Below are 27,232 nucleotides of genomic sequence, written 5' to 3'. Positions count from 1 at the left end.
CTTAGTTGCTCTTGCTTTGAAAAATGAACACTGTCAGCTAAAACAGATGCACAATTTGAGAGATGTGAATTAAGTTTTATTTGGGGCAAAATGAGGACAGCAGCCCAGGAGACAGCACCTCAGATAACTCAGAAACTGCTCCAAAGAGACAGTGGGGGAAGGTCAGTCTGTGATTTAGGTGAAGGGGGAGTTCAATGCAATCAAGCACTTACTTTACAAAACGTTTTCTGCGGGTCGTGAGGAACTGAAGTCATCATTTAGTTGGTTAGTGCTTTTCTAGATATGAAGGATACAAGGATTGGGATCATGAAAGCAGTTCCTGAAAATACCTAACTCTCTAAGACCTGTCCCACCAGATTTTCCTGGAGCAGGGTGCCTCAGTCCACCCTGAACTCCCTCGAGGGGATTGAAGTCAACAGTTTGCAGCACCATAGGGTTCATTCTCCCCAGAGGCAGATGGCGAACGCCCTTGTTGAGTCCCGGGCAATGCTCTTGGCAAGTGCCGATATTGTAGTTGACAACACTCATGTGTGTTTAGTAGAGATGCTGGGATTTGGGAGTGTGGATTTTCATCATTCAAGCCCAGGTCTGATCATTTCCAGTACACTCCATACTCACATCACAGATAAGTCTCATCACATTCTGTATTTTCCAAAATGTTTACAAGAATCATATTAGTGCTATTCTATGTTCAACTGTGTTAAATTTTAAAATATAGTCCATGCAAATGGTAGATTTTTCAGGAAATTAAAAAATTCACAACTAGAGCTGTCTATTTTTTTATCATTGTGTATGTCTGTACCCTAGTCTATTTTAAAAAATTAAAATAATATCATCCTCAAATATTTATGTACATTTTCAATCAGTTAAAAATTATCCTGATTTTATGACATGACAATTTTTCTTTTTACTAATTAATAAGTATATAGTCCCATTTTAGTGTATGTCTGTATGCATGAACATGTTAACATCATTGGATTGATTTTTTTCTTTTTCTTTTTGAAGATTCCCTGAAGCAGGGAATAGCTACCCACTCCAGTATTCATGCCTTGAGAATCCCATAGACAGAGGAGCCTGGCAGGCTACAGTCCCTGGGGTTGCAAAAGAGTAGGACACGACTGAGTGACTAACAGTTTTCTTGTTTTTAGTATTATTACAAATACAGAAATTTCTATGAACTTTCATAGAGTTAGCTCGTGCATTTTGTCTGTTTTATTAAAGTCTAGAGTCATAAACTGAAGTAAATGTTGCTGCTGCTGCTGTTAAGTCACTCCAGTCGTGTCCAACTCTGTGCGACCCCATAGACGGCAGCCCACCAGGCTCCCCCATCACTTAAGCTGTCGTTTAAAGAATGTTTGTTAAATATCTGCCAAAAGATGATACAGCAACATTATTGATTTTAAATTATTTCTGTTATACATCAAGATTCTGAAAAACTGTCAGAAAGATATATAGTATATACCAGATTGTTAAAATGATTGTTGTCTCGAGGTCAGACCTGTTAAAATTTGTAAAGCACTTAAAGTTCAAAGTTAAATATGAATTCTTTCCTTACTATTCTACTTCGTTACTGTTCAAACATTGTCACTCATGGAGCAGAATTTTCAACATTACTAGTTCAAATAAGCTTGTTAAAAATGTGGCACACTGAGTCCACTCCAGAACACTTGGATCAGGAAGTGCTTTTAAAAAATATTTCCCTGTTTCTTTTGCTAGACCGTTATCCTCTGTCAACTGAGTACAGCACTCAAAAATAAATATGCCAATGTTGATCTGATTAGTGTATAATTTCTGTTCCAAATCAGAATAATTTCTGTAGTGGTGATGGATCGTATCTCATCCTCTTTTCTTGGGTTAAAAATGTGGTAGAAAATATTTACTGTGTACAAATTATATCTTGTGTAACACCAGCTGCTGCTGCTGTAACACCAGACATTCTCCTAAATCCAAACCATTTCTCTTGTTGGTTTCATCTTGGGTCACATTAGGAAGTCTTCCCATGGCCACAAGGCACCTGTCCTTTGTATTTCAGGGACGGCTGACATTCCAGGATGTGGCCATAGACTTCACCAAGAGGAGTGGGAATGCCTGGACCTCGATCAGCAGGAATTGTACAGGGACGTGATGTTAGAGAACTACAGGAACCTGGCCTCCTTGGGTGAGGATAACTGCCTTCCAGAATCCCTTATCTACCCACATGGTTTTGATTCCTGCATTTCTAGAATGTCTCCTAGAATGTTCTGCTTCTTATAATAGTTTCAGATCTTTGCTTTCTATGGGAAAAATGGATTATTTATGAGTTGAGAAAGAAGACTTCATGATGATTGATTATGATTCTAACTTTTCCTTGATGTAATCTGTCTCCTTCTTCTAGGTTAGTGGTAATTCTGTAGGTTCTGTGGTATAAAAGGGTGCCATTCTCCTGTATAAATCAGATTTCTACTATTACTTACTTTGGCCTTAGTAGTACTTGACTAGAATCTCAAGATCTTTCTTAATGTATTGTCAGTTATAAAGTCCTTTCGATAAAGTATTTGGGGACGTAATTTTCTAGGCTATATTAACATTCAAACCATGCCTTCTCTAGAATGTTAATAATATAATAACGTAATGAGCAAGATTAGAGTCGTGTGCGACTCTTTGCGACCCTCACGGAATAGTCTATGGAAATTTTCCAGGCCAGAATACTGGGATGGGTAGCCGTTCCCTTCTCCAGAGGATCTTCCCAACCCAGGCATCAAACTCAGGTCTCCCACATTGCAGGTGGCTTCTTTACCGCTGAGCCACCAGGGCATGTTAATACAGCCTAGGAAATGATGTCCCCAAATACTTTATTCTAGGCTGTATTGACATTCTACCACGCCTTCTCTGGGCTTCCCAGATGGCACTAGTGGTTAAGAACCCGCCTGCCAATGCAGGAGACGTAAAAGAAGTGGGTTCGATTCCTGGGTTGGGAAGAACTCCTGGAGGAGGACATGGCAACCCATTCTGGTATTTTTGTCTGGAGAATCCCATGGACAGAGGAGCCTGGCAGGCTACAGTCCATAGGGTGGCAAAGAGTCAGACATGACTGGAGCGACTTAGCACATGTGCCTTCTCTTCTCACTTGAATACATATTAGATTGGAAACTGATGAATCTCTAGCAAAACAAATACTCCTTTTCCTGATAGCAGGTCTTGTGGTCTCTAAGCTGGACCTGGTCACCTTTCTGGAGCAAATGAAGAATCCCTGGGATGTGAGGAGCCTGGAGTCACCAGCCATATACACAGGTAGGTGTGAATGGATGGAGCCGATGACTCAACGACAGGTCCAAGGATCAATGAGGAATTCATCTTTTGTCATGTGGTTTGGGAAGATCTGCTTCAGTGGAAATGATTTTAGAGAAGTCTGGGTTTCTTTCTGTTGCTCTGTTGCTGTCATAGGCAGATATCACCTGCCCCATTCTGTCTCTTAAATCATTCCTGAATTCATGTCCAGTGATTACTTTTCTCAATCGCAGTGAGAACTGAAATGCTCTTGGCCTGTGACAACCTGAATGAATCTGTTACTATTCCATTTCTTGGGGGTCCTAGGAAAACGGCACTTTTCTGAAAAACTCTCAGACACTCCTATTAAAGTTTGTTTCTACCTCTAGGTGGCAGTATGTGAGTGGAATTGTAGACATACTGCCAAAGTTCTAGGAATACTGGGGACAGTGGGTTGCTTTTGTTTTTGTTTTTTTCTGACTTATAATTTCTAAAACACTGTAAGCTACAAATATGATCTTATAACTTTTAAATTCAAGTAATTTCTTCACTGTATAAACCAAACCTCCCTAAAGAGAAAGAATGCATATCTCAGGATTACTTCAAAGTTTCTGTTTCTTCATATGAACTCATATGAAATAGTAAGTGTATTTGCCCCAATTCCTCAATGCTAAAAGACTTAAATATATTCAATTAACTCAAAGAATTTTCAAATAAATTGGCATAAGAGCTTAAAACATTTTCCACCATATTTTTAATGGTTTCAAACTATTACAATTTTTAGATAATATACTGTTTTTTAAATGTTCTTATTGGAGTCTAACAGGTTTACAATGTTGTACAGCAAAGAGAATCCATTTTACGTATAGATATCTACTCTTTTTTAGATTTCCTTCCCAATTAGATCTCCACAGAGCATTGATAGCATTCCCTGTGTTCCCACCATATTTTTAAAGTCTCATTTCTTAATTTCTCAAGAACAACTACTTTATTTAATTAATCTTGTTATCAGCTTCCCCAGACTTTGTCCTATATGTCCTCGCTTTCTGATTAGACCTACGTCAGTATGGTTTATGATTTTTAGATGGAAACATCTACTAGAACATGCTAAAGTAAGAAGTGGGCTAAAGAATTAGAGGGCACCTAGGGGCATCTGCATTCAAGATGACGTAAGTCAAAAAGTAATCATTAGACCGCCTGTCTCTTCTTCATTTAGTGGTTCTTGTAGCTTTTTGTCTTGCTCCTTCCTGTACACCATACTTCTTTGTCCTCTCATTTTGTCACATTTTCTGGGCTTGTGGTCTGTTCTGCAGGCTGCCGGATCCTAGCTCCTCTTGCTCTGTGTCTTCCCCCTGGCGGGTGAGGTTGGTCCACAGGCTTGGACCCTTAACCCCTTGATCTGGGCTTTGATTGCTGTTATTGTGACCCGAGCCTCCCCTGGATATTGAGGGGAGCTTCCCCTTGTCTCTGTGGCTGTCACTGCCCTGTCTGTGGTGGGATCTGCTCCCTGGTTGGTGGAGTCGAGCCCCCAGATCTGTTTCTTTGCTGTTGATTCTGATCTGTGGTCAAGGCAGCTAAGATTGGAGCACACCCCACTGGGAGAGAAGCCACCAAGGATTGCTTCTCTGGGGATGTTCACCTTGGGGTGTGCTCACGTGCTGTGAGTCTCCTGTGACCCCATGTTGGCATGCTCTTGGCTCCCCCTCAACCCTGGGCATGCTGGCACATTGCTCTGGTGTCTCTCAGATGTTGTTTTCACTGGAACACCAGCATAGATCCAGTGAACTCAGGTCCCAGAATTGCACTCATGGAGCTGGACCCACTGTGGTGCTATGGGGGCAGCTCAGACTCTGGCCTGGCCCCACCCCCTAGTAGACATCCCCACAAAGTCTACAGCTGCTAAAGCTGCACTCCCGTGACTGGGGGAGCCCTGGTGTCCGTTCAGATGCTCTGTAGGGGCTGAGTTGACAAAGCCAATTGCAGGTATAAAAGCATGGTTTGTGTAACCGTGAGGAGAGACTTCAGTTTTTCTTCCTTAACCCTGGGGCTCAGCTGAGCTTTCAGCTCCTTCTGTGTGTGTGGCCCACCCACAGGTGTCTGCTCCAGAGGCTGCCCCAGAGCACAGGAGTCTGCTGATGGTGGAGGAGGTGCATGGGGGGAGGCTGTGGCTGGAGCTCAATAGAGCCCACTGGGTGGTGGCCCTTCCTAGTGCTGGGGGAGGAGGGGCCAGCACAGGGGAGAGGGGCTGCAATGGTGGGTCTTCCCTTTGGGCATCACTCAACAATGGCGCTCTGTGCCATGGTGGTTCAGGCTTCCTCCACAAGCATTCCTGTTTATAGAACTCCTCCCTCTGTCCCATCCCCTCCGGACGTTTCCTCACCGCCCACAGCAGTCCTCTGCCTGGGTCTGCTCTCCAGACCCCACATTCCAGCACCCAGCCCTTGTCCTGCACTGGTGGACACCCTCTCAGGCTGGGTGGGCAGGGCTGGGGTCAGTACCCTGTGTACAGGTCTCACTGTCCTGCTGCCACAGACTGTTGCCATGTTCTCTTCCCACAGAGAAGGCTCGCCTTCTGTCCCAACTGAGCTCGCACCAGCCCAAGTACATAAGAATAGTAGATAAGAAAGCTTTATTTGGTATCTTTCAGCTGTGTCTTCTCACAACACCTGTGGTTTGATGTCCAAGAATCCAAGGTTAGAAAATTTAATCCAAAAAGCAAGCCTAGGAATATATGAAAGAGCTCACCTTGGAAACGAACATTTAATGAAAGACCAGGAATATACGGGGATATGTGAAAGATCTAGAAGATGTTTATATGGACATAAAGAAACTGAGATAGTTTCACACAATGCGGACATTACTGCCAAAAAGAAATGAGCAATGGGAGTCAAATTGTGGAAAACACCCGTTTCCATTATCAAGATCTGCAGAGAAGTGTATCTCTTCAAGCAAAGGCTTAAATCATTTTTGAAACGTACACGTTCTCTGAAGGGAAATGTGGAAAATCTGGAAAGTCATCCAGTCTCTACTGCAAATACTCATTCAAACTACTCTGAACACAGGCTTCGATTACACATACATTCAAGCACGTCTGAAAACCAGAAATTTAAAAATGATGGGGAAAACTCACAATATAATCAGTTTGAGGGATCTGTGAGCAAGGGGTCATTATTCTTCCACCAACAGACAGTTTCTCTCTGTTCCAAAATGTGTCATGTTGATAATAATGGAAGAGAGTTAATCCCACCATCATTGTTCAATACACATCATGATATGGTTAATACGGAACAACTTCTCACGTGTAATAACACGAGTCACGCCTTAAGTAAGAGCTCTACCCCCAATAATTACAAGCATATTACGATGGAGTGAGAAACCACTCATGCAATGAAACTGGGTATAAAACTGAACAAGACTCTAACCCTATGAAACATCAGGGACCTCAATCTTCAGACAAAGATTCTAAAAATAGTACATGTAGGAATATCTTTTCATCAAATATCAGGTCTTCCACTAAATGAGAGTACACATACTGGAGAGAAGACTTATAATTGTGAATATGGTGATGTTTCTAATCAGTCTTCAAATCTCACTCAACAGCAGAGTATTCAGAATCCGCAGAAAAGTTACAAGTGTAAGAAATGTGAGAAAGCCTTTACTAACTCATCCAGTCTAAGTAGACAAAGGAAAATTCATTCAGGATGGAAACCTTTCAAATGTACAGAGTGTGGCAACACCTCTAATCAGAATTCAAAGCTTGGTCAAGATCGGCAAATCCACACTGGCAAGAAACCTTATGAATGTAAGGAATGTGGAAAAGCATTTATGTCTTGCTCACATCTTAGTCGACATCAGCGAATTCACACTGGGGAGAAGCCTTATAAATGTACAAAGTGTGGCAAAGCCTTTAATCAGAACTCAAATCTTACTCAACATCAGCAAATCCATACAGAGCAGAAACCTTACAAAGGTAAGGAAGGTGGCAAAGCCATTTTTAGGTGTTCACATTTCAGTCTACATCAGCGAGTTCATGCAGGGGAGAAACCAAACACATGTAAAGAATGTGGCAAGGTGTTTCCTTGTAGCTTACGTCTTACTCAACATCAGATAACTCATATGCAGCAGAAATCATACAAATGTACAAAGTGTGGCAAAGCCTTTAATCAGAAGTCAAATCTTACTCAACACCAGAGAATTCATACTGGAGAGAAGCCTTATAAATGTAAGGATTGTGGCAAAGCATTTAGACAACGCTCATATCTTACTAAACATCAAGTATTCCATACTGGAGAGAAATCTTATAAATGTAAGAATGCGGAAAAGCCTTCAGTCACTACTCAACTCTTGCTAAACATCAACGAATTCATACTGGAGAGAAGGCTTATAAATGTAAGGATTGTGGCAAAGAATTTAACCAGTGCTCAGGTCTTACTTACCATCAGAGAATTCATACTGGAGAGAAACCTTATAAATGTACAGAATGCGGGAAATCCTTTAGTCAGAACTCAACTCTTACTCAACACCAGCGAATTCATACTGGGGAGAGGCCTTATAAATGTAAAGATTGTGGCAAAGACTTTAGCAAGCACTCAGGTCTTACTTACCATCAGAGAATTCATACTGGAGAGAAACCTTATAAATGTACAGAATGCGGAAAAGCCTTCTGTCACCACTCAAGTCTTATTCAACACCAGAGAATTCATACTGGAGAGAAACCTTACAAATGTAAAGAATGTGGAAAAGCCTTTATCAAGCACTCACATCTTACTCAACATCAGAGAATTCATATTGGAGGAAAAACCTTATGAATGTAAGGAGAGTGGCAACGGCTTTAATCAGAGCTCTCACCATATTAGACATCAGACAGCATGGACTGGAGAGAAACCCTAGTAATAAAGTAAGTGATGGAAGAGGTTTGTCCTAAACATACACTTGAGAAAATACAAGACCATTGAGTTAAGAAAGATAAGGAATGGCATGAAAAAATGTAGAAAAGTATTTAATGAAAATTAAATTACATAAATACCAGAAATTGCACACTAGAAAAAGTGAAAGTCTCTTCAGTCGTGTCCAACTTTTTGCAACCCCATGGACTGTGCATGGAGTTCTCCAGGCCAGAATACTGGAGTGGGAGGCGGATCTTTACCAACTGAGCGATTAGGGAAGCCTGCACAATAAAAAGCATTTCATCAATCCTGTTTTTTGAAGTTCCTCTTCAGGAGAAGTATTGTAGGCAATAATCCATAGTTAAAACAGATAGAAAACTGAAATGTTATTTTGGATCACAAGGAAGGGTTGGTATTTATAAATGTACAATTATTAGCAATATATCTTTGTTTATATTGACACGGTTTGTGATTATTTGAAAACCAAAATAAATGCTTTTCAACTCTCAAATTACTCCATGCTGCTATGCTTCATTTCTAGTGTGTATGCAAAGTTATGGTTTTGATGGTTGCTACCTCAAAGATAAGACAAGGCCTTCTATCCTAGTGAGAAATCATTTATATTTATTCTCCATTAGAAGATTAAGGACACACTAACGTAACATGTACATCTAAATGGAGGTGTTAGTCATTCATGTCAAATATCCCTATAGGTCACCATGAGGTAAGTGTTCAGGGAGTAATTCCACATATTAAAGTACGATGTACATTTTCAATAGTTATGTCACTTGTTTTTAAGGAAAATACAATGACAGTTCACTGAAATCTTGATGTATCTTTATAATATCAACAGAAGTCATGAATATTAGTTGACATGTTTCAAATAAAGACATCTCTGATACCCTAGAAAAGTATGGAGACCCCTCCCAGAAAAGTCATGTAATTAGTGTATGTCTTGTTTCATAAATGATTAGCCTCCATTTTGTAACCGTAGAAATCACCGTTCTCAGATCATTGTATCAGAGGAATAAATATTGTTGTTTATGCTTGTAATCTGTATTTTATTCAGTTACACAGTGGGTTGGAAAAGGTTTGATTCTGACTGTGTGATATTACATGTGAATAAAACTGGATGGTTTCTTGTGAGGAAGTTGGTGTGGAATGAAGTGTCAACCTACCGATTTAAGGCTGAAGGGAAGAATACCTAACAATAAACTCTTTGTTAGCACAGAGGGATGATATCTGTAACAATTAGTTTCCATACTGCCTTTAAGCCTCAAATATTTGGATATTTCCCATCATTTCTCCATTGTACTTTTCCCCCCTCTCTGTAACTTCTGGGACATTGTGATGATTCTAATAAGGATTATACAGAATATTGTTGAGAGCCTCCCTGACTGCTCCGTGCTGTTGCTGCCTCAGCGTCTGTCTGGGGAGCAGGCAGCCTGCAGGTCCTTGAGCTCACACCAGCCAGTCCTGTGAGCACCTGCACTAGATGACCACCCACCTAGAGATCAGCAGCCTTGCTGAACCCCAGGGTCTACTGCACAGGCCCCCCCTTCAGTGACACCCTCAGAGCTCACCAGATTCCTGCTGCTCTTGGTTTGAATGGACCCATCCACGCTCAGCCTGGGGAGCCCACAGCACTTCACCCAAAGTCTCTTATAAAGGCCTGAACCTCAAATACTGGAGCTTTTTCTGCTTGGTCCTAACCTTGACCTAAGAAATTCCTGCCCTAGAACCTCTCCTGAGAGGTCTCAGGTGTGCTGAGTGTGAGGGCTGAAACTCAGGGCTCCTGAGTGTGGGTCTTGGGGGAGAAGCATCAAAATAAACAGGGAACTTGCTGAAGACTCATTCATGGCCCCTCTTCAGACCTCCAGATTTATAACTTCTTAAGAGTGGGGACCTGACCTCGAGGGATTCATATTCACTGAAATGGTTCAGAAAGAATCTTTAAGTGGTTTCAACCTGGTTTCCTATCTAGATCACATGACCAGTGTTAAGCGATAACTTCCCCACAGAGTTCCCTCTTGGTCCTGTGGGAGCATCAGTGTGGTGTGTAGGAAGTGCTCCAGGGGCTTCTAAGGGGAGGCACGGATTAAGGACGTGGCTGCTCGTCCATCTGTGAGAGCTGAGGCCTAGCTTCAGTCTGAGGAGAGGCAGCAGCGTTGGTCTAGCTGGATTTGGACCAGGGAAGTCAGCTCACATGGTCTGTGTGAGCAGAGGGTTAGGAGTTCTCTCTGAGAACAATCAAGAAATAAGTTCACAGTCTGGTCTCCAAGTAGGAAGAGATTGTTCCTGAATCTCTCCTGAGACAGCACAGGAGAAGTGGGTCTTTTTCAGCTTTTCAAGGTCCTCTGTAGTTGTGGTGGTTGCAGGTTAAAGACCTGTGCCTTTGAAGGTATTTTTCCAAGATGCAGAGGTGTGTTTGCTACATAACATCCTCAGAGAAGACACAGCAGGAGGAAGAAGAGGACCAAAGGGCAGCTTCTCAGGTACATGTTTTGTCCTGGGTCTGGGGCTGTGTCTGCTTTTCCCCCTAAAATGCTTGAACTGAGGGAACCTGCAAACCTTTAGTTCTCTGCCTCTAATTTTCTGCCTGGGGTGTTTGTTATCAACTTCTTATTTTTTCCTTTTCTTAGAGTGAGGACCGGCTCTTTAGGTCACTTCTACCTTGTGTCCCAGAACCTTGTCTCCCTTGTCTGTATCCTGGCTTTCTATGCTGCTGCTGCTAAGTCACTTCAGTCGTGTCCAACTCTATGTGACCCCATAGACGGCAGCCCACCAGGCTCCCCCGTCCCTGGGATTCTCCAGGCAAGAACACTGGAGTGGGTTGCCATTTCCTTCTCCAATGCATGAAAGTGAAAAGTGAAAGTAAAGTCGCTCAGTCGTGTCCGACCCTCAGCGGCCCCATGGACCACAGCCTCCCAGGCTCCTCCATCCACGGGATTGTCCAGGCAGGAGTACTGGAGTGGGGTGCCATTGCCTTCTCCGATAAAGCATGAAAAATTCTCAACCTGAATGAGTGCCTTTCAACTGCTGAAATATTCCCTTTGTGAGAGATCAACAAGGGGAGGCCTAGGTTCTGAGATTCCCATTAGCATGTGCTTCAGTCTTGGGATCTTAGAGAAGTAGGGGAAATTAATGATGAATTTACATATATATGCAACTTCAGACATTTAGAACAGCATTAAGAAATTGCCCTTATGAATAGAATTACCTTAGTGGTCCAGAATTACACAGGAAGTTTGGGGAAAAGAAGGAGAAAAGTATGAGAGACCCTTCTCTATATTGGTAGGAAGGACTCACTCTTAAGTGTAGTCTTAGGATACAGAACATGGAAGTTATATAAGAAGTGAATTTTGTATAAAACTGATATTTTTCAGGATTCAGATCACTGCTAACATTTATCCCACTACACCTCACGTTCCCTGGTTCAGGTGCTTCTGTGATACTGCAAGTGTGATGTTCCTGCTTTTTTACTTTGATAAGGATTTTTGAAAGACTTGGTGACGTGTATAAACTACCAAAATTAATGTAGCAAAGTGTGCCTTCTTAGTTCCATTTGCTTTAGAAAATGAACACTCACCTGTGTTAGTAAGGTTCTTGCAATTTTGGGAATGGAGGTTTTCATCACTCAAGCCCAGGTCTGATCGTTTCCATTAGTAATATACTCTGCACTCATTTTCCAGACAGAATTCTTATCACTTCTTTCTATTTCCTACAATATGTACAAAAATGTTATTATTTATGTATGTTTAACTGTTAAATCTAAAAATTCAACAAAAATGATAGAGATTTTCAAAGGAATAAAAGATTCAGAACCAAGAGTTCTAATTTATGTCATTATGTGTTTTTGCACCCTAATGTATTTAAAAAATACAGAATATTGCCACAAATAAATTATAAGATTTAAGCACCGAAATCTATTCCTGATTTTATAAACATGAATAATTTGTCTCCCAACTGGTGTATGTTTGTGTGCGTGAAAATGTTAACAGTATATGACATTTTTTCTGTTTTTTATATTTTTGTCAGTTACCTCAACTGGTAAAATATCCATTAGAGTGGTCTCTGCGTTCAGTTCAGTTCAGTCGCTCAGTCAGGTCTCTGTGTTGACTTAATTCTTCTTACATAAAATCGAGCTCAGACCCATTGAAGTCAATCCCAAGCTCTACCATTTTCTGAATATTTGATCAAATGTTCCAAACAATTTTGAACAGCAATATTTTTTGTCTAAAATTATTTATGTGGCTCATTCAAGTTTAAAAGTTAAAAAACTGTTAGAAAGTTACATAGTTCAGAAATAGTCAAAAGGATTGTTTTCTCTGCTTACTAATCTAGTAAACCTGTAAATTCTGTAAAGTGCATAAAGTTCAGTAATAACTATGAATTTGTACCTGGCTCTTTTCAGTTCAGTTCAGTTGCTCAGTTGTGTCCGACTCTTTGCGACCCCATGGACTGCAGGACATCTGACAATCACCAACTCCCAGAGCTTACTCAGCCTCGTATCCACTGAGTCCGTGACACTATCCAACCATCTCAACCTTTGTCGTCCCCTTCTCCCGCCCTCAATCTTTCCCAGCATCAGGGTCTTTTCCAGTGAGTCAGTTCTTTGCATCAGGTGGCCAAAGTATTGGAGTTTCGGCTTCAGCATCAGTCCTTCCAATGGATATTCAGGACTGATTTCCTTTAGGATGGACTGGTTCGATCTTCTTGCAGTTCAAGAGACGCTCAAGAGTCTTCTCCAACACCACAGTTAAAAAGCATCAATTCTTTGGTGCTCAGCTTTCTTTATAGTCCAGTTCTCACATCCATACATGACTAGTGGAAAAACCATAGCTTTGAGTAGATGGAATTTCTGTCAGCAAAGTAATGTCTCTGCTTTTTAATACGCTGTCTAGGTTGGTCATAGTTTTTCTTTCAAGGACCAAGCGTCTTTTAATTTCATGGCTGCAGTCACCATCTGCAGTGATTTTGGAGCCCAAAACAATAAAGTCTCTCACTGTTTCCACTGTTCCCCCATCTATTTGCCATGAAGTGATGGGACTGGATGCCATGGCTATTTGCCATGGCTCTTTTACCTCTGTGCTATTCACAATGGCCATTTATCAACCAGACATTTAGTGAAAACTAAGCTTGTTCAAGATGGAAAACTGTGGCCCCACCCTAGAACTCTTGAATCACAATGTGCTTTTTAAAAATATCCCTGCTTTGATTGATATTTATCCTGAGGAACACAAGGAAAACCCTTAAAAGTAAATATGCCTCTGTTGATCACATTAATAATTTTTCTCCCAGATGCATGAATGAATGAATCATAGTCGTTCAGTCACGTCCCACTCTTTCTGACCCTGTGGACTATAGCCTGCCAGGTTGCTGTCTCCATAAGATTCCCCAGGCAAGAATACCGGAGTGGGTTGCCATTCTCTTCTCCAGGGGATCTTCCCAACCTAGGGATTGAATCCAGGTCACCCGCATTGCAGACATGTTCTTTACCATCTGAGCCACCAGGGAAGCACAAGTGGCTTTGTGGATCATCTGTCATCCTGTTTTCTTCAGGTTAGAAATGTGGTAGAGCATATTACTATGTAAAAAAGTATATTATTGTATAACATCAGACACTCTTCTCATTGAAAAACTAGTTCTCTGTACATGCTGTTTTCATCCTGGATCACATTAGGAAGTCTTCCCACAGTCACATGGCATATGTCCTTTGTATTTCAGGGACGGCTGACATTCCAGGATGTGGCCATAGACTTCACTCAAGAGTGAGACAGTCAGTTCCTAGGCAGGTTGATAAGAAGTCCGGGGGTCCCCAAGGAGAGAGGGGTCTGGAATTCTCAAGGAGGAGGAAAGGACAAACTTTTGTGTCTGCATTCCTTCAGTTCATTTCAGTCGCTCAGTCGTGTCCGACTCTTTGCGACCCCATGAATCGCAGCACACCAGGCCTCCCTGTCCATCACCAACTCCCGGAGTTCACTCAAACTCACGTCCATCGAGTCGGTGATGCCATCCAGCCATCTCATCCTCGGTCGTCCCCTTCTCCTCCTGCCCCCAATCCCTCCCAGCATCAGAGTCTTTTCCAATGAGTCAACTCTTCGCATGAGGTGGCCAAAGTACTGGAGTTTCAGCTTTAGCATCATTCCTTCCAAGGAAATCCCAGGGCTGATCTCCTTCAGAATGGACTGGTTGGATCTCCTTGCAGTCCTTATGCTGCACAATTATGTATTTATTTACTATGGTTAACTTTTCTTTTCTATTGAAGTAGAGTTGATTTCTGTTGTGTTTATTTTAGGTTGACAGGAACTTGGTTCAGTTATACACACAGGTACATCTGTTCTACTCTTTCTCGGGGTCTTTTCCCATACAGGTTCTTTGAGAGTGTTCAGTAGACTTCCCCGTGCTATTCAGTAGGTCAATTTCAGTTATCTATATGACAGTAAGTAGTGTGTATCTGTAAGCCCCAATCTCTTATTGTTTCCCTTCCCCAAACTTAAAAAAAAATCGTAAACTCGTGTTTCTACGTCTGTGAGTCTGTCTCAATTTATGAATTAGTTCACGTGAGGGATTTATAGATTCTCCCTGTATGTCATCCTTTGCTTTCCCTCTCTGACTGGCTTCACTCAGTATGATAAATCTCTCGGCCCATCCATGCTCCTAAAAACGACTTTTTTTTCATTCGTTTCGATGGCTGAGTGTACTGCCGTGTTTTGATGGACAGTTTCCTCGTTATTTCTCTATTGATGGACGCTTTGGTTTATGCTCTGTCTTGGATATTGTCAATAATGCTGCCCTGAAAATAGGGGTGCAACCATGATTTTCAGTTTTGACTTTCTACCGATCTAAGACCAGGAGTGGGCTTGCTGGACCATGCGGTCAGTCTATGTTTACTGTTCTAAGGAATCTCCATACCGTTTTCTTCTGTGGCTGCACCCACCCATTTCCATCCGCGCCCACAGTGTAGGAGGATTCCCTGTTCTCCTTGCCCTCTGTAGCATTTCATCCTTGTAGATCTTTTGGAGGATGGCTCTTCTGAGGGGTGTCAGTGCTACCTGGTTGCAGTTTGATTGGCATTTCTGTAAGAGTGGTCCTGAGCATCTTTTTATGTGCTTTATGGACATCTGGGTGCCTTCTTTGGAGAAATGTCCATTTAGATTTTTGCCAGTTTTTCTACTGGGTTGATTGTTTTTTTGATCATGAGCTGTGGGGGGCTTCCCTTGTGGCTCAGCTGGTAAAGAATCTGCCTGCAATGCAGGAGACCTGGGTTCGATCCCTGGGTTGGGAAGATCCCCTGGAGAAGGGAAAGGCTACCCACTCCAGTATTCTGGCCTGGAGAATTCCACGGGCTGTACAGTCCATGGGTCACAGAGAGTCGGACACAACTGAGCAGCTTTCACTTTCACTGTGTGAGCACTTTGCATCTTTGTTGATGAATTCCTTGTTTTTCACTTCAGTTGCAAACATTTATTTTCCCATTCTGAGGGTTGTCTTTTTCTTTCCTTCAGGGTTGCCCTTCCTGTGCAAAATCTTTTCAGGTTAATGAAGTGCCTTTTAAAAGTTTTATTTTGAATAATTCTGAGCATATATATATATATAAAATCTTGCTGTGGTTTATGTAAAGTGTGCGCTGCCTATATTTTCCTCTAGAGGTTTAGAGTAATTGTCCTTCCAGCTAACTCTTTAATTGGTTTGGAGTTTGTCTGTAAGCGGTTAGCCAGAGATGTAAATTTTTTCACTTTCCCCTTGTTTAAGGAACCTCCACCCCGTCCTGTATCCTGGTTGTTCACAACTTACATTCCCAGCATCAGCGTAGGAAGGCTCTCTTTTCTCCACAATCTCTCCAGCCTTTATTTATTCTAAGACTTTTTGACAGAGTCCATTCTGACCAGTATGAGCCCATGCCTCATTGTAGTTTTGATTTACATTTCTATAACATTTCACGATGTTGAAAGCTTCTCATGAGATATTTTTAATAACAGTGTGAGTAAAACGAGCTTCGGAGATCGGCCTCTTGATCTTTTGCCCTGTTTTGAAAAATTTCCCGGACGCACCTAGGACATTTCTTGAGGCAGGTGTTTCTTCCTTAGAGCCTCTCTTGCTTGCTAAGTCGTTTCAGTCGTGTCCGACTCTGTGCGACCCCAGAGACGGCAGCCCAGCAGGCTCCCCCGTCCCTGGGATTCTCCAGGCAAGAACACTGGAGTGGGTTGCCATTTCCTTCTTCAATGCATGAAAGTGAAAAGTCAAAGTGAAGTCGCTCAGTCGTGTCCGACTCTCAGCGACCTCATGGACTGCAGCCTACCAGGCTCCTCCGTCCATGGGGTTTTCCAGGCAAGAGGACTGGAGCGGGGTGCCATTGCCTTCTCCGTAGAGCTCCTCAGTCCTGGGGAATAGGAAGTGCCTTCAGCCCAGGATTTTCCGTTGTTGTACCAAAAGCGGCCACAAGGCGGCAGGATTTCCTTGTGCTTCACAATTATTTATTTCCGTTAATTTATTTACTGCTGTTAATTTTTATTTTCTATTGAAGTAGAATTGATTTCTGCTCCGTTTGCCTTAGGTTGACAGGAACTTGATTCAGTTATACATAGAGGTACATCTATTCTGTTCTTTTCCGGAGTATTTTCTCATATAGGTTCCTTCAGTGTGTTTTGTACTTTCTTGTGCTATTCAGTAGGTTCATTTGGATGATCTGACAGTAAGTAGTGTGTTATCTGTTAATCCCAGTCTTTTATTGTCTCCCTTCCCCAACCTTTAAAAAAAAAATCATAAACTTGTATTTCTACGTCTGTGAGTCTGTTTCTGCTTATGAATTCGTTCATTTGAGGAATTTATCGATTCCCCTCGTGTGTGATAGTTTGCTTTCCCTCTCAGACTGGCTACATTCAGTATCATAAACTCTCAGTCCATCCATGCTCCTGAAAATGACGTTTTTTCATTTGTTCCGATGGCTGAGTGTATTCCGGTGTTTAGATGGACAGGTTCCTCTTTACGTCTCTATTGATGGACACTTTGGCTGATGTTCTGTCGTGGAGAATCAATAGTGCTGCCCTGAAAACAAGGGTGCAACTGTCATTTTCAATGATGATTTTCTCTGGATGTAAAGCAAGGGGTGGCCTTGCCAGATCAGGTAGTAAGTCTATGATTAGTGTCTTAAGATTGGAGAAGGAAATGGCAACCCACTCCAGTGTTCTTGCCTGGAGAATCCCAGGGACGGGGGAGCCTGGTGGGCTGCCGTCTCTGGGGTCGCACAGAGTCTGGACACGACTGACCGACTCAGTAGCAGCAGCAGCAGCAGTGTTTTAAGGAATGTCCTTACTGTTTTCCCTGTGGCCACACCCACCCATTTCCTTCCCCGCCCACAGTGTAGGAGGAGTCCCTGTTCCCCTCGCTCTGGGCAGCATTTAATCTTTGTAGGTTTGGGGGCGCTGTCTGAGAGGTGTGAGTGATACCTGGTTGCGGTTTCAATTGACATTTCTGGAAGTGTGGTCCTGAGGATTTTTTCACGCGCTCTATGGCCATCTGGATGCCTTTGGAAAATGTCCGTTTAGATCTTTGCCTGTATTCCTGCTGCGTTCAGAGTTTTGTTTTATCGTGAGCTGTGTGAGCAGTTTGCATCTTTGGAGACGAATTCCTTATTTTTAACTTCGGTTGCAAACATTGATTTTCCCATTCTGAGGGTTGTCTTTTTCTTTCCTTTAGGGTTGCCCTTCCTGTGCAAAACCTTTTTAGGTTAATGAGGTGCCTTTTTTTTCAGTTTAGTTTTATTTTTAATAATTCTGAGTATAGATCCAAAAAGAACTTGCTGTGATTTACGTTAAAGTGTATACTGCATATATTTTCCTCAAGAGATTTAGAGGAATCGTCCCTACATAAAATTCTTCAATCGATTTTAAATTCCTTCATCTGTAAGCGGTTAAGGAGAGGAGTAAATTCTTTCACTGTTCACAAGTTGAAGGAACCTCCACTCCGTCCTCTATCGTGGCTGTTAGCAACTTACAGTCCCAGCATCAGCGTAGGAGGGCTTCCTTTTCTCCACAACCTCTCCAGCCTTTATCGTTTTTAAGGCTTATAGACAAAGGCCGTTCTGACCGTTATGAGCTGATACCTCCTTGTACTTTTTTGATTTACATTTCTGTAACATTTCATTGTCACCCTGCTTATTTAACTTATATGCAGAGTACATCATGAGAAACGCTGGACTGGAAGAAACACAAGCTGGAATCAAGATTGACGGGAGAAATCTCAATAACCTCAGATATGCAGAAGACACCACCCTTATGGCAGAAAGTGAAGAAGAACTAAAGAGCCTCTTGATGAAAGTGAAAATGTAGAGTGAAAAAGTTGGCTTAAAGATCAACATTCAGAAAACGAAGATCATGGCATCCGGTCCCATCACTTCATGGGAAATAGATGGGGAAACAGTGTCAGACTTTCTTTTTTTGGGCTCCAAAATCACTGCAGATGGTGACTGCAGCCATGAAATTAAAAGACGCTTACTCCTTGGAAGGAAAGTTATGACCAACCTAGATAGCATATTCAAAAGCAGAGACATTACTTTGCCAACAAAGGTTCATCTAGTCAAGGCTATGGTTTTTCCTGTGGTCATGTATGGATGTGAGAGTTGGACTGTGAAGAAGGTGAGTGCCGAAGAATTGATGCTTTTAAACTGTGGTGTTGGAGAAGACTCTTGAGAGTCCCTTGGACTGCAAGGAGATCCAACCAGTCCATTCTGAAGGAGATCAGCCCTGGGATTTCTTTGGAAGGAATGATGCTAAAGCTGAAACTCCAGTACTTTGGCCACCTCATGCGAAGAGTTGACTCATTGGAAAAGACTCTGATGCTGGGAGGGATTGGGGGCAGGAGGAGAAGGGGATGACAGAGGATGAGATGGCTGGATGGCATCACTGACTCGATGGACGTGAGTCTGGGTGAACTCCGGGAGTTGGTGATGGACAGGGAGGCCTGGCGTGCTGCGATTCATGGGGTCGCAAAGAGTCAGACACGACTGAGCCACTGAACTGAACTGAACTGAACATTTCACGATGTTGAAAGCTTTTCATGTGATATTTTTAAAAACAGTGTGAGTAAAACTGATCTTTTGAGATCGGCCGTGTGATCATTGGCCCTGTTCTGAATCTTCCCCCCAACCCACCGAGGACATGAGTTGAGGACGGGTGTATCCCACAGCCCCTTGGTCCTGGTGCATGTTAAGTGCCCGTCTGCAGTTTTCCCACTGTTGTTACCAAAAGCGGCCACAAGGCGGCAGCACATCACGCTCCGCTGTTCTGTTGGCTAAATTAATATTTATTTTCTTTTGGACTAGAGTTTATTTCCGCTGTTGTGCTTGTTTCAGGTTTACAGGAACTTGATTCAATTACATAGAGAACTGTGTCTGTTCTTTTTCTGGTTTGTCCCAGGTCGGTTCTTTCAGGGTGTTCGGTAGACTTCTCTGTGTTAATCAGAAGGTCCTTTTGGATTATCTATCTGATAATACGTTGTAAGTATATGTTAATCCCAACCTCTTACTGTCTCCCTCCCTGTACCTGTTTTTTTTTTTTTTTTTAATCATCATAAATTGGTTTTCTAAGTCTGAGAGTCTGTTTCTCTTTAAAAATTCTTTGATTCGTATGAATTTATAGATTCCACCCGTGAGTGATATATTTCTTTCCCTTCCTGACTGACTTCACTGAGTATGATAAATCTCGGTCCATCCATGCTGCTGACAATGATATTTTTTCGCTCTTTCTGACGGCTGAGTGATTCCCGTGTGTAGATGGGTCAGTGACTTTACTTCTCTATTGACGGACATTTCGACTGATGCTCTTTATTCTGCTGGGCTTAGTCGTTCAGTCGTGTCTGACTCTCTGCGACCCCACGGACTGTAACCTGCCAGGCTCTGCTGTTCTTGGGGATTCTCCAGGCAAAAATACTGCAGTGGGTTCCCACGCTCTCCTCCAGCGGATCTTCCCAACCTAGGGATCGAGCCCAGGTCTCCCGCATTGCAGGTGGATTCTTTACCAGCTGAGCCACTGGGGAAGCTCTCTATTAAATGTTGTCAATATCGCTGCCTTGAAAATAGGGTTGCAAGTATCATTTTCAATTATGGTTTTCTCCGGATCTAAGGCAATGTGGGTGGGCTTGCCGGATCATGCAGTAACTATATTTAGTGTGTTTCAGCAATCTTCACACTGCTTTCTTTCGTTACCGCCCCCACTCATTTACATCCCCGCCCACAGTGTAGGAAGACTTCCTGTTTGCCTCGCCTTCCGCGTCTTTTAATCTTCGGAGAGCTTTTGGAAGATGGCCATTCTGAGGGGTGTGCGTTGATACCACGTTGCAGTTTTGATGGGCATTTTTTTAACAGTAGTGTTTATCATCTTTTCATGAGCTTTTTGTGGCCAGCTGGATGGCAGCTGAAGACAAAGGCGTATTTAGATCTTTGGCCTATTTTTCTATTGATTGATTTTTGATGTTGAGCTGAATGAACTGTTTGCATGTTTTTGGAGATGAATAAATTGTTTTTATTTTAATTTTTAATATAAATTTATTTATTTTAATTGGCGGATAATTACAATATTGTATTGGTTTTGCCATACATCAAAATGAATCCGCCACGGGTGTACACGTGTTCCAAATCAAGTGTAACCATTTTCCCCAATTTAAGTTGTCTTTTTCTTTCATTTAGGGCTGCCCTTGCTGTGCTAAAGCTTTTGAGATCAATGAGGTTACTTTTGTTGAGGTTTTTTGTTGTTGTTATCCTAAGAGGGAAACCAAGAACTTGCTGGGATTTATTCCAAAACCTGTCTTGCCCATATTTTCCTCAAGAAGTTTAGAGTATCCATCCCTCCACTTAGTTCTTTAATCGATTTGGAGTTTCTTTTCTGTATGAGGTTAGGGAGAAATGCAATTTCATTCACTTTTCACTTGTTTCAGGAGCCTCCCACACCATCCTCTGCTCTGGCTGTTAACAATTGACATTACTAGCATCAATGTGGGAGAATTTCTTTTTCTCCACAACCCCTCCAGCATTTACTGTTTGTAGAGTTTTTGACACTAGCCATTCTGACTGGGACTAGCTCATTCCTAGTTGTAGTTTTTATTTGAATTTCTCTAAAATTACTTCGTATCGACAGGTTTCCATTTGATTAAAAAAACAAACAAACAAAACTGTGATTAAAACCCGCCTCTCAAGATTGGCCTCTTGACCGTCTGCCCTGTTTTGAATTCTTTTCCCCGGACCCACCTGAGGACGCAAGTTGAGGAGATGCGTGTTTTCCTTACGTCCCCTCCGTCCATCCAGGCCACTGTCTCCTTCTGTTGCTGGTTGAATGTATTCCGGTGTCTAGATGGACCAGTTACCTTCATTTTTGTATCGATGGACATTTTGTTTAACACTGTCTTCAATATAGTCAATAGTGCTGTCCTAAAAATAAGTCGGAGAAGGCAATGGCACCCCACTGCAGTACTCTTGCCTGGAAAATCCCATGGACGGAGGAGCCTGGTAGGCTGCAGTCCACGGGGTCGCTAAGAGTCAGACATGACTGAGCGACTTCACTTTCACTTTTCACTTTCATGCATTGGAAAAGGAAATGGCAATCCACTCCAGTGTTCTTGCCTGGAGAATCCCAGGGACGGGGGAGCCTGGTGGGCCGCCGTCTATGGGGTCACACTGAGTCGGACACGACTGAAGTGACTTAGCAGCAGCAGCAGCAAAAATAAGGGTACATGCACATATCATTTAAATTTTTTATTTTTTCTGGATCTAAGGCAAGGAGTTGGCTTCCAGGGCGTTAGTAACTCCCTGTTAGTGTTTTAAGGAATCTCCTTGCAGGTTTACTTCGTGGCCACACCCACCTGTTTACATCCCCAGGGTAGAAGGATTCCTTTTCCCCACGCTCCTGGCAGAGTTTAATCTTTGTAGACCTTTTGGAGGATACTCACTCTCAGTGATTTTTAGCTGATACCTCGTTGTCACTTTGATTTGCATTTCTCCAATCATTAGGGGTGCTGAGCATCTTTTCATGTGCCTTATAGCGATCTGGATACATTCTTTGAAAACATATCCGTTTAGATCTTTGGCCCATTTCTGTTGTGTGTGTGTGTGTGTGTGTTTTAATTGAGCTGCATGCGCTGTTTGCTTGTTTTGCAGATGAATTACTTGTTGATATATTTGCTTGTAAAGTTTTTTTCCACTCTGAGGGTTGTCATTTTCGTTCGTTATGGTTTCCCTTGCTGTGTAAGTGCTTTTAAGGTTAATGAGGTCCCTTGCTGAGTTTTTCTTATTTCTATTTTTTCCTTATTCTAAGAGGTGGATCCAGAGGGAATTTGCTGTGATTTATGTCAAAGCCTGTTTTTCCTATGCTTTCCTCTAATGGTAGGGAGTAACTGTCTCTCCATTTAGTTCTTTAACTAATTTGGAGTTTTTCTTTAAATGGTTAGGGAGAGTTGTAATTTGATTCTCTTTTTGCTTGTTTAAGGACCCTCCTCCCTGTCCTCTGTCCTGGCTATTAACAAGTTACGTTGGCCTCTTGACCACCTGCCCTGTTTTGAAATCTTTTTCCAGGACCTACCCCAGGACATTTGTTGAGAACAGGTGTATTTACTTAACATCCCTGAAGGACTGGTCAGCACAGGTTTTTCAGCTGTTGTTACCAAAAGCAGCCACAAGGGGGCAGCATTTTTCATCCTCCACTTTTTTTGGTAATTTATTTTTTTCTAATAGAGTTGATTTCCGACTCTGTGTTTGTTTTAGGTGTTCAGGAACTTGATTCAGTCATAAACAGATGTACCGCTGTTCTTCTGGGGGATCTTTTCCCGGGAAGGTTATCACAGTGTGTTTCCTTCAATTTGCTGAGCTCTTCAGCTGGTCCTTTTAGATTACCTGTTTGATACGTAGTAATGTGAGCATTTTAATCCCTCTTAGTGTATCCCTCCTGCAACGTTTTAAAAAAATAATCATGAGTTGTTTTTTTTAACTCTGAGTCTGTTTCTATTTGCAAATTGTTTCATTTGCATGAATTTCTGGCTTCCAGCTTTAAGTACTATTTTAGGATGTTTGTCTTTGGTCTCATACCTCAGTGTGATAATCTCTCAGTACATATGTACCATGCTGCTGCTCATGGTAGTTTTTTTTTTCCTGAGTGTATTCCACTGTATAGATGGGCCAGTTCGTCTTCATTTTTCTGTCGCTGGATATTTTGGTTAATGCTCTGACTTGGCTATTGTGAGTAGTGCTGCCCTGAAAATAGAAATGTACATATTCCTTTGAATTAGTTTTTTCCAGATCAAAGCAAGGAGTGGTATTGCTGGAAAACGTTGTAACTCTCTATTTCGTGTTTCAAGGAGCCTCCAGATATTTTCCTTCGTGGCTGCACCCACCCATTTACAACCCTGCCCACGGTGTAGGAGGGTTCCCTGTTCTCCTCGCCCTCGGCAGCACTTAAGCTTCGAAGATCTTTTGAGGATGGCCGTTCTGAGCCGTGTGAGAAGATGGCTCATGGTAGTTTTAATTTGCATTTCTTTAATACTTAGTGATGTTGAGTATCTTTCCATGGGCTTTTTACCTTCTACGGGCGAGTACAGTTAACCTCTGGAAAGTGGCTTCTTGACAGTCAGCCCTGTTTTGAGTTCTCTTCATGTGATTTACCCCGGAAGATTTCTTTAGGGCTGGTGTCATTTAGAGCCGAGCCCAACAGCCCCGGTTTTCAAGTGGTTGTTACGGGGAATGACCACAAGGTGGCAGCATTTCTTCATGCCCGCTCTGGTTACCTGGGCAACCAGAGCCTTAGGGCAAATCCGGTTTCTGGGTTGTCAATGAGAATCCATCCCGGGGATCTTCCCGACCCAGGGATTGAACCCGCTTCTCCTATGTCTCCTGCATTGGCAGATGGATTCTTTACCACTAGCGCCACCTGGGAAGCCCTAAGGCTTGTGTCTCCTTATTTCTTCCCCCTTAGCCTTCATCCCCCAGGCGATCCCAATGATTGCAACACCACTCTGCAGAGGGACCTGTCCTCTCAGTGGGGTGACCCTAAGGAAGGAGGCTGGAGCTGGGAACCCTGCCACCAGGAGACACGGAGCCCAGAGCACTTTGCAAAGCTCTTCCAGCCCAGAGACCCCACCATCCTTTGGGGGCACTAGATTTAGTTCTGCTGCAGGAGGGTCCCACAGGATCTGGAGACTGTGGACTCATGCAGAGGGGGACAGGAAGTCCGTGTCCACCGGGGTGGGGGGCTTATTGGCTGGCATATCCTCCCCAGCGCCCTCAGCCCCAGGACAGCCCCGCCTGGGGACCCAGCCTGCTCAGGCCCCAGGAGTGTGACGCCAGCCCAGGTCCCAAGGCCCGAGGGGAACAGAGTCAGCAGTTCTTTTGGCTTTCTTTCTTTCCTGTTATGTTTATTTTAAATTCGAGTATATAGGTGATTTGCACTGTTGTGGGGTTTTTTTTTTTAATGTGTAAAGCAACGTTATTCATTTATACATAGATGTATATATGTTCTTTTGGGGTTCTTTTTCTCATATACGTTATTTACAGTCAAAGTAGGGTTCCTTGTGCTCTACAGTGGGTCCTTATGGATTCAGTTCAATTCAGTTCAGTTCAGTCGCTCAGTCGTGTCCGACTCTTTGCGACCCCATGAATCGCAGCACGCCAGGCCTCCCTGTCCATCACCAACTCCCGGAGTTCGCTCAGACTCTCCTCCATCGAGTCAGGACGCCATCCAGCCATCTCATCCTCTGTCGTCCCCTTCTCATCCTGCCCCCAATCCCTCCCAGCATCAGAGTCTTCTCTTCGCATTTTATAACTAATAGTGTGTATATGTTATTCTCAACAAATATTTCTCCCTGCACCTGGCCTTTCCTTTTTGGTAACACGTTTCTTTACTAAGTGTATGAAGCTGTTACTGTTTTGTAAAGAAGTTCATTTGTTTCCATGTTTGGATTCCACCTAGAAGCGATAACAGGTGATACTTTGTCTCACTTACTTCCCCTAGTGTGGCCTCTCTGGCTCTTCCCTGTGACTGGAAGTGGCTTTCTGTCATCCTTTCGTGTCTGGGTAATGCCGCTTTGTGTGTCTGTACCCCGGCTTCTTTAACCGTTCACCTGTCCTTCTACACTTAGGTTTTTTTGTATCTTGGCGATTGTATCCAGTGCTGCCATGATTGTTGGCGTGCAGTATCTTGAAATTTTGGTTTTCCCAGGATCCATGCCCAGGCATGGGATGGCTGGGGTACGTGGTACTTTGTTGCTGAGTATCTGAAAGCCCCTCCATACTGGTCTCCAGAGTGGATGCACTGATTTACATTCCCACCCGGGGTAGGAGGGTTCCCTTCTCTCCACACCCCCTCCAGCATTTATTGTTGTCGAATTTTTGAGATGGCCATGCTGACTGGTGTGAAGTGATATCTCATTGAACTTTTGATTTGCATTTCTCTTGAACTGAACGATTAGGGATGCTGAGCATCTTTTGCGTACTTTATGGCCACCTGGATGCCTTCTTTGGAGAAATGCCCATTTCGATCTTTGGCCCACTTTTCGATTGTTTTTTTTTAATTGAGTTGCATGGACTGTTTTCATGTTTTGGAGATGAATTCCTTGTATCTCCATTTGCAAACACTTTTTTCCCCACCCATTCTGAGGGTTGTCTTTTTCTTTCATTTATGCTTTATCCTGCTGCTCAAATGCTTTTAAGGTTAATGAGGTCCCATTTGTTTATTTTATTGTATTATTCTAAGAATGAATCCAAAAAGAACTGGCTGCGATTTATATCAAGGCATGTTCTGTATATTTTCCTCAAGAGCTTTATAGTATCCATCCCTCCATTTAGATCTCTAATTGATTTGGCGTATGTTTTTCTGCATGCGGTTGAGCAGTGTAATAATTTCATCGTCTTTTCACTTGTTTGAGGAACCTCCATCCTGTTCCTCCATGCTGACGGTTAACAGCTCACCTTGCCAGCATCAGTGTAAGAGGGTTCCCATTTCCCCACACCCTCTCCAGCATTTATTGTTTGCAGACTTTTTGCCAGTGGCCATTCTGATCGGAGTGAGGTGATACCTTCATTGTAGTTTTGATTCGAATTTCTGAAGTTTTAGTGTCGAGAAGGCAATGGCAACCCACTCCAGTATTCTTGCCTGCAGAATCCCAGGGACGGGGGAGCCTGGTGGGCTGCCGTCTATGGGGTTGCACGGAGTTGGACGCGACTGAAGCGACTTGGCAGCAGCAGCAGCAGGAAGTTTTAGTGATACTGAAATCTTTTCGTGTGATTATTTTGAACGAGTGTGAGTAAGGTTGGCTTCTTGACCAATTGCCAGGTTTTGAATTCTTTTTCCAGGATCTACCTAAGGTCGTTCGTTGACAACAGGTGTTTTTTCCTCGCATCCCTGAAGGCCTGGGGATATTACGCGCCCATCTTCACAGGTTTTAAATTGTTGCTACCCAAAGTGGCCACAAGGTGGCAACATTTCTTCATGCCCCACTATTATTTTGGTAAATTTTTATATTCTGTTGGAGTAGACTGTGGTTTCCGATGTTGTGTTTGTTTTTGGTTTTCAGGAACTTCATTCAGTTATACACAGACACGTATCTATTAGACACATGCCTTGTATTACATTGAGAAAAACTACTTTGAAAAAATACATGTTTTTAGAGGTTCTAAAATATGTTCTTGAATTTGCTAATCAGAGACTGCCAATGCAACAGAGAGTTCACAATTGCTTTCTTCTTGATTTTCACTAGGGGTTCATTTTTTAAAGATTAAAAATTATGGACTCAAATCTACTAAAGTGACAAGGAAAATGTTTCAGTGTGTATGGCAAGTCGGATATGTGTTGTCAGTGAGAGAAGATATAAAGACTGGAAACATTTTTGTTGTAAAAAAGTAATGATAATTCTATTCTCTAGTCAGTCATTTATAAATGGGGGAAAGTAGAACAAGTTAATAAATTCTTGGCCTTGAGAGGCCTTTGGGGAATTTAGTCTAAGACTCCTGAGGAATTACAGCAGAGTCCATGTAGAAGAAGCCTATGTGGTCAGCACCCAAACTTATTTTTAAAACAAATTAGTCTTGGCCTAGTTTAATGAAAATAGAGGCAATTTTAGAA

The 27,232-nt window shown here is 42.6% G+C and overlaps 1 protein-coding gene across 1 annotated transcript in view; it reads left to right on the top strand.

Moving 5' to 3' along the window:
• Positions 1-7,022: 7,022 nt before the first annotated feature.
• Positions 7,023-27,232, top strand: part of LOC113876121 (zinc finger protein 91-like) — a 43,733-nt gene continuing 23,523 nt past the window's right edge. Inside the window, 2 exon segments of the mRNA XM_027514979.1 lie at positions 7,023-7,552; positions 7,555-8,033. Coding sequence (XP_027370780.1) covers positions 7,072-7,552; positions 7,555-8,033 — 960 coding nt within the window. The 5' untranslated portion in view covers positions 7,023-7,071.

This window comes from Bos indicus x Bos taurus, chromosome 18 (assembly GCF_003369695.1).
Source record: "Bos indicus x Bos taurus breed Angus x Brahman F1 hybrid chromosome 18, Bos_hybrid_MaternalHap_v2.0, whole genome shotgun sequence".
Classification (NCBI taxonomy): Eukaryota; Metazoa; Chordata; class Mammalia; order Artiodactyla; family Bovidae; genus Bos; species Bos indicus x Bos taurus.
This window is presented reverse-complemented; position numbering and strand designations above follow the sequence as displayed.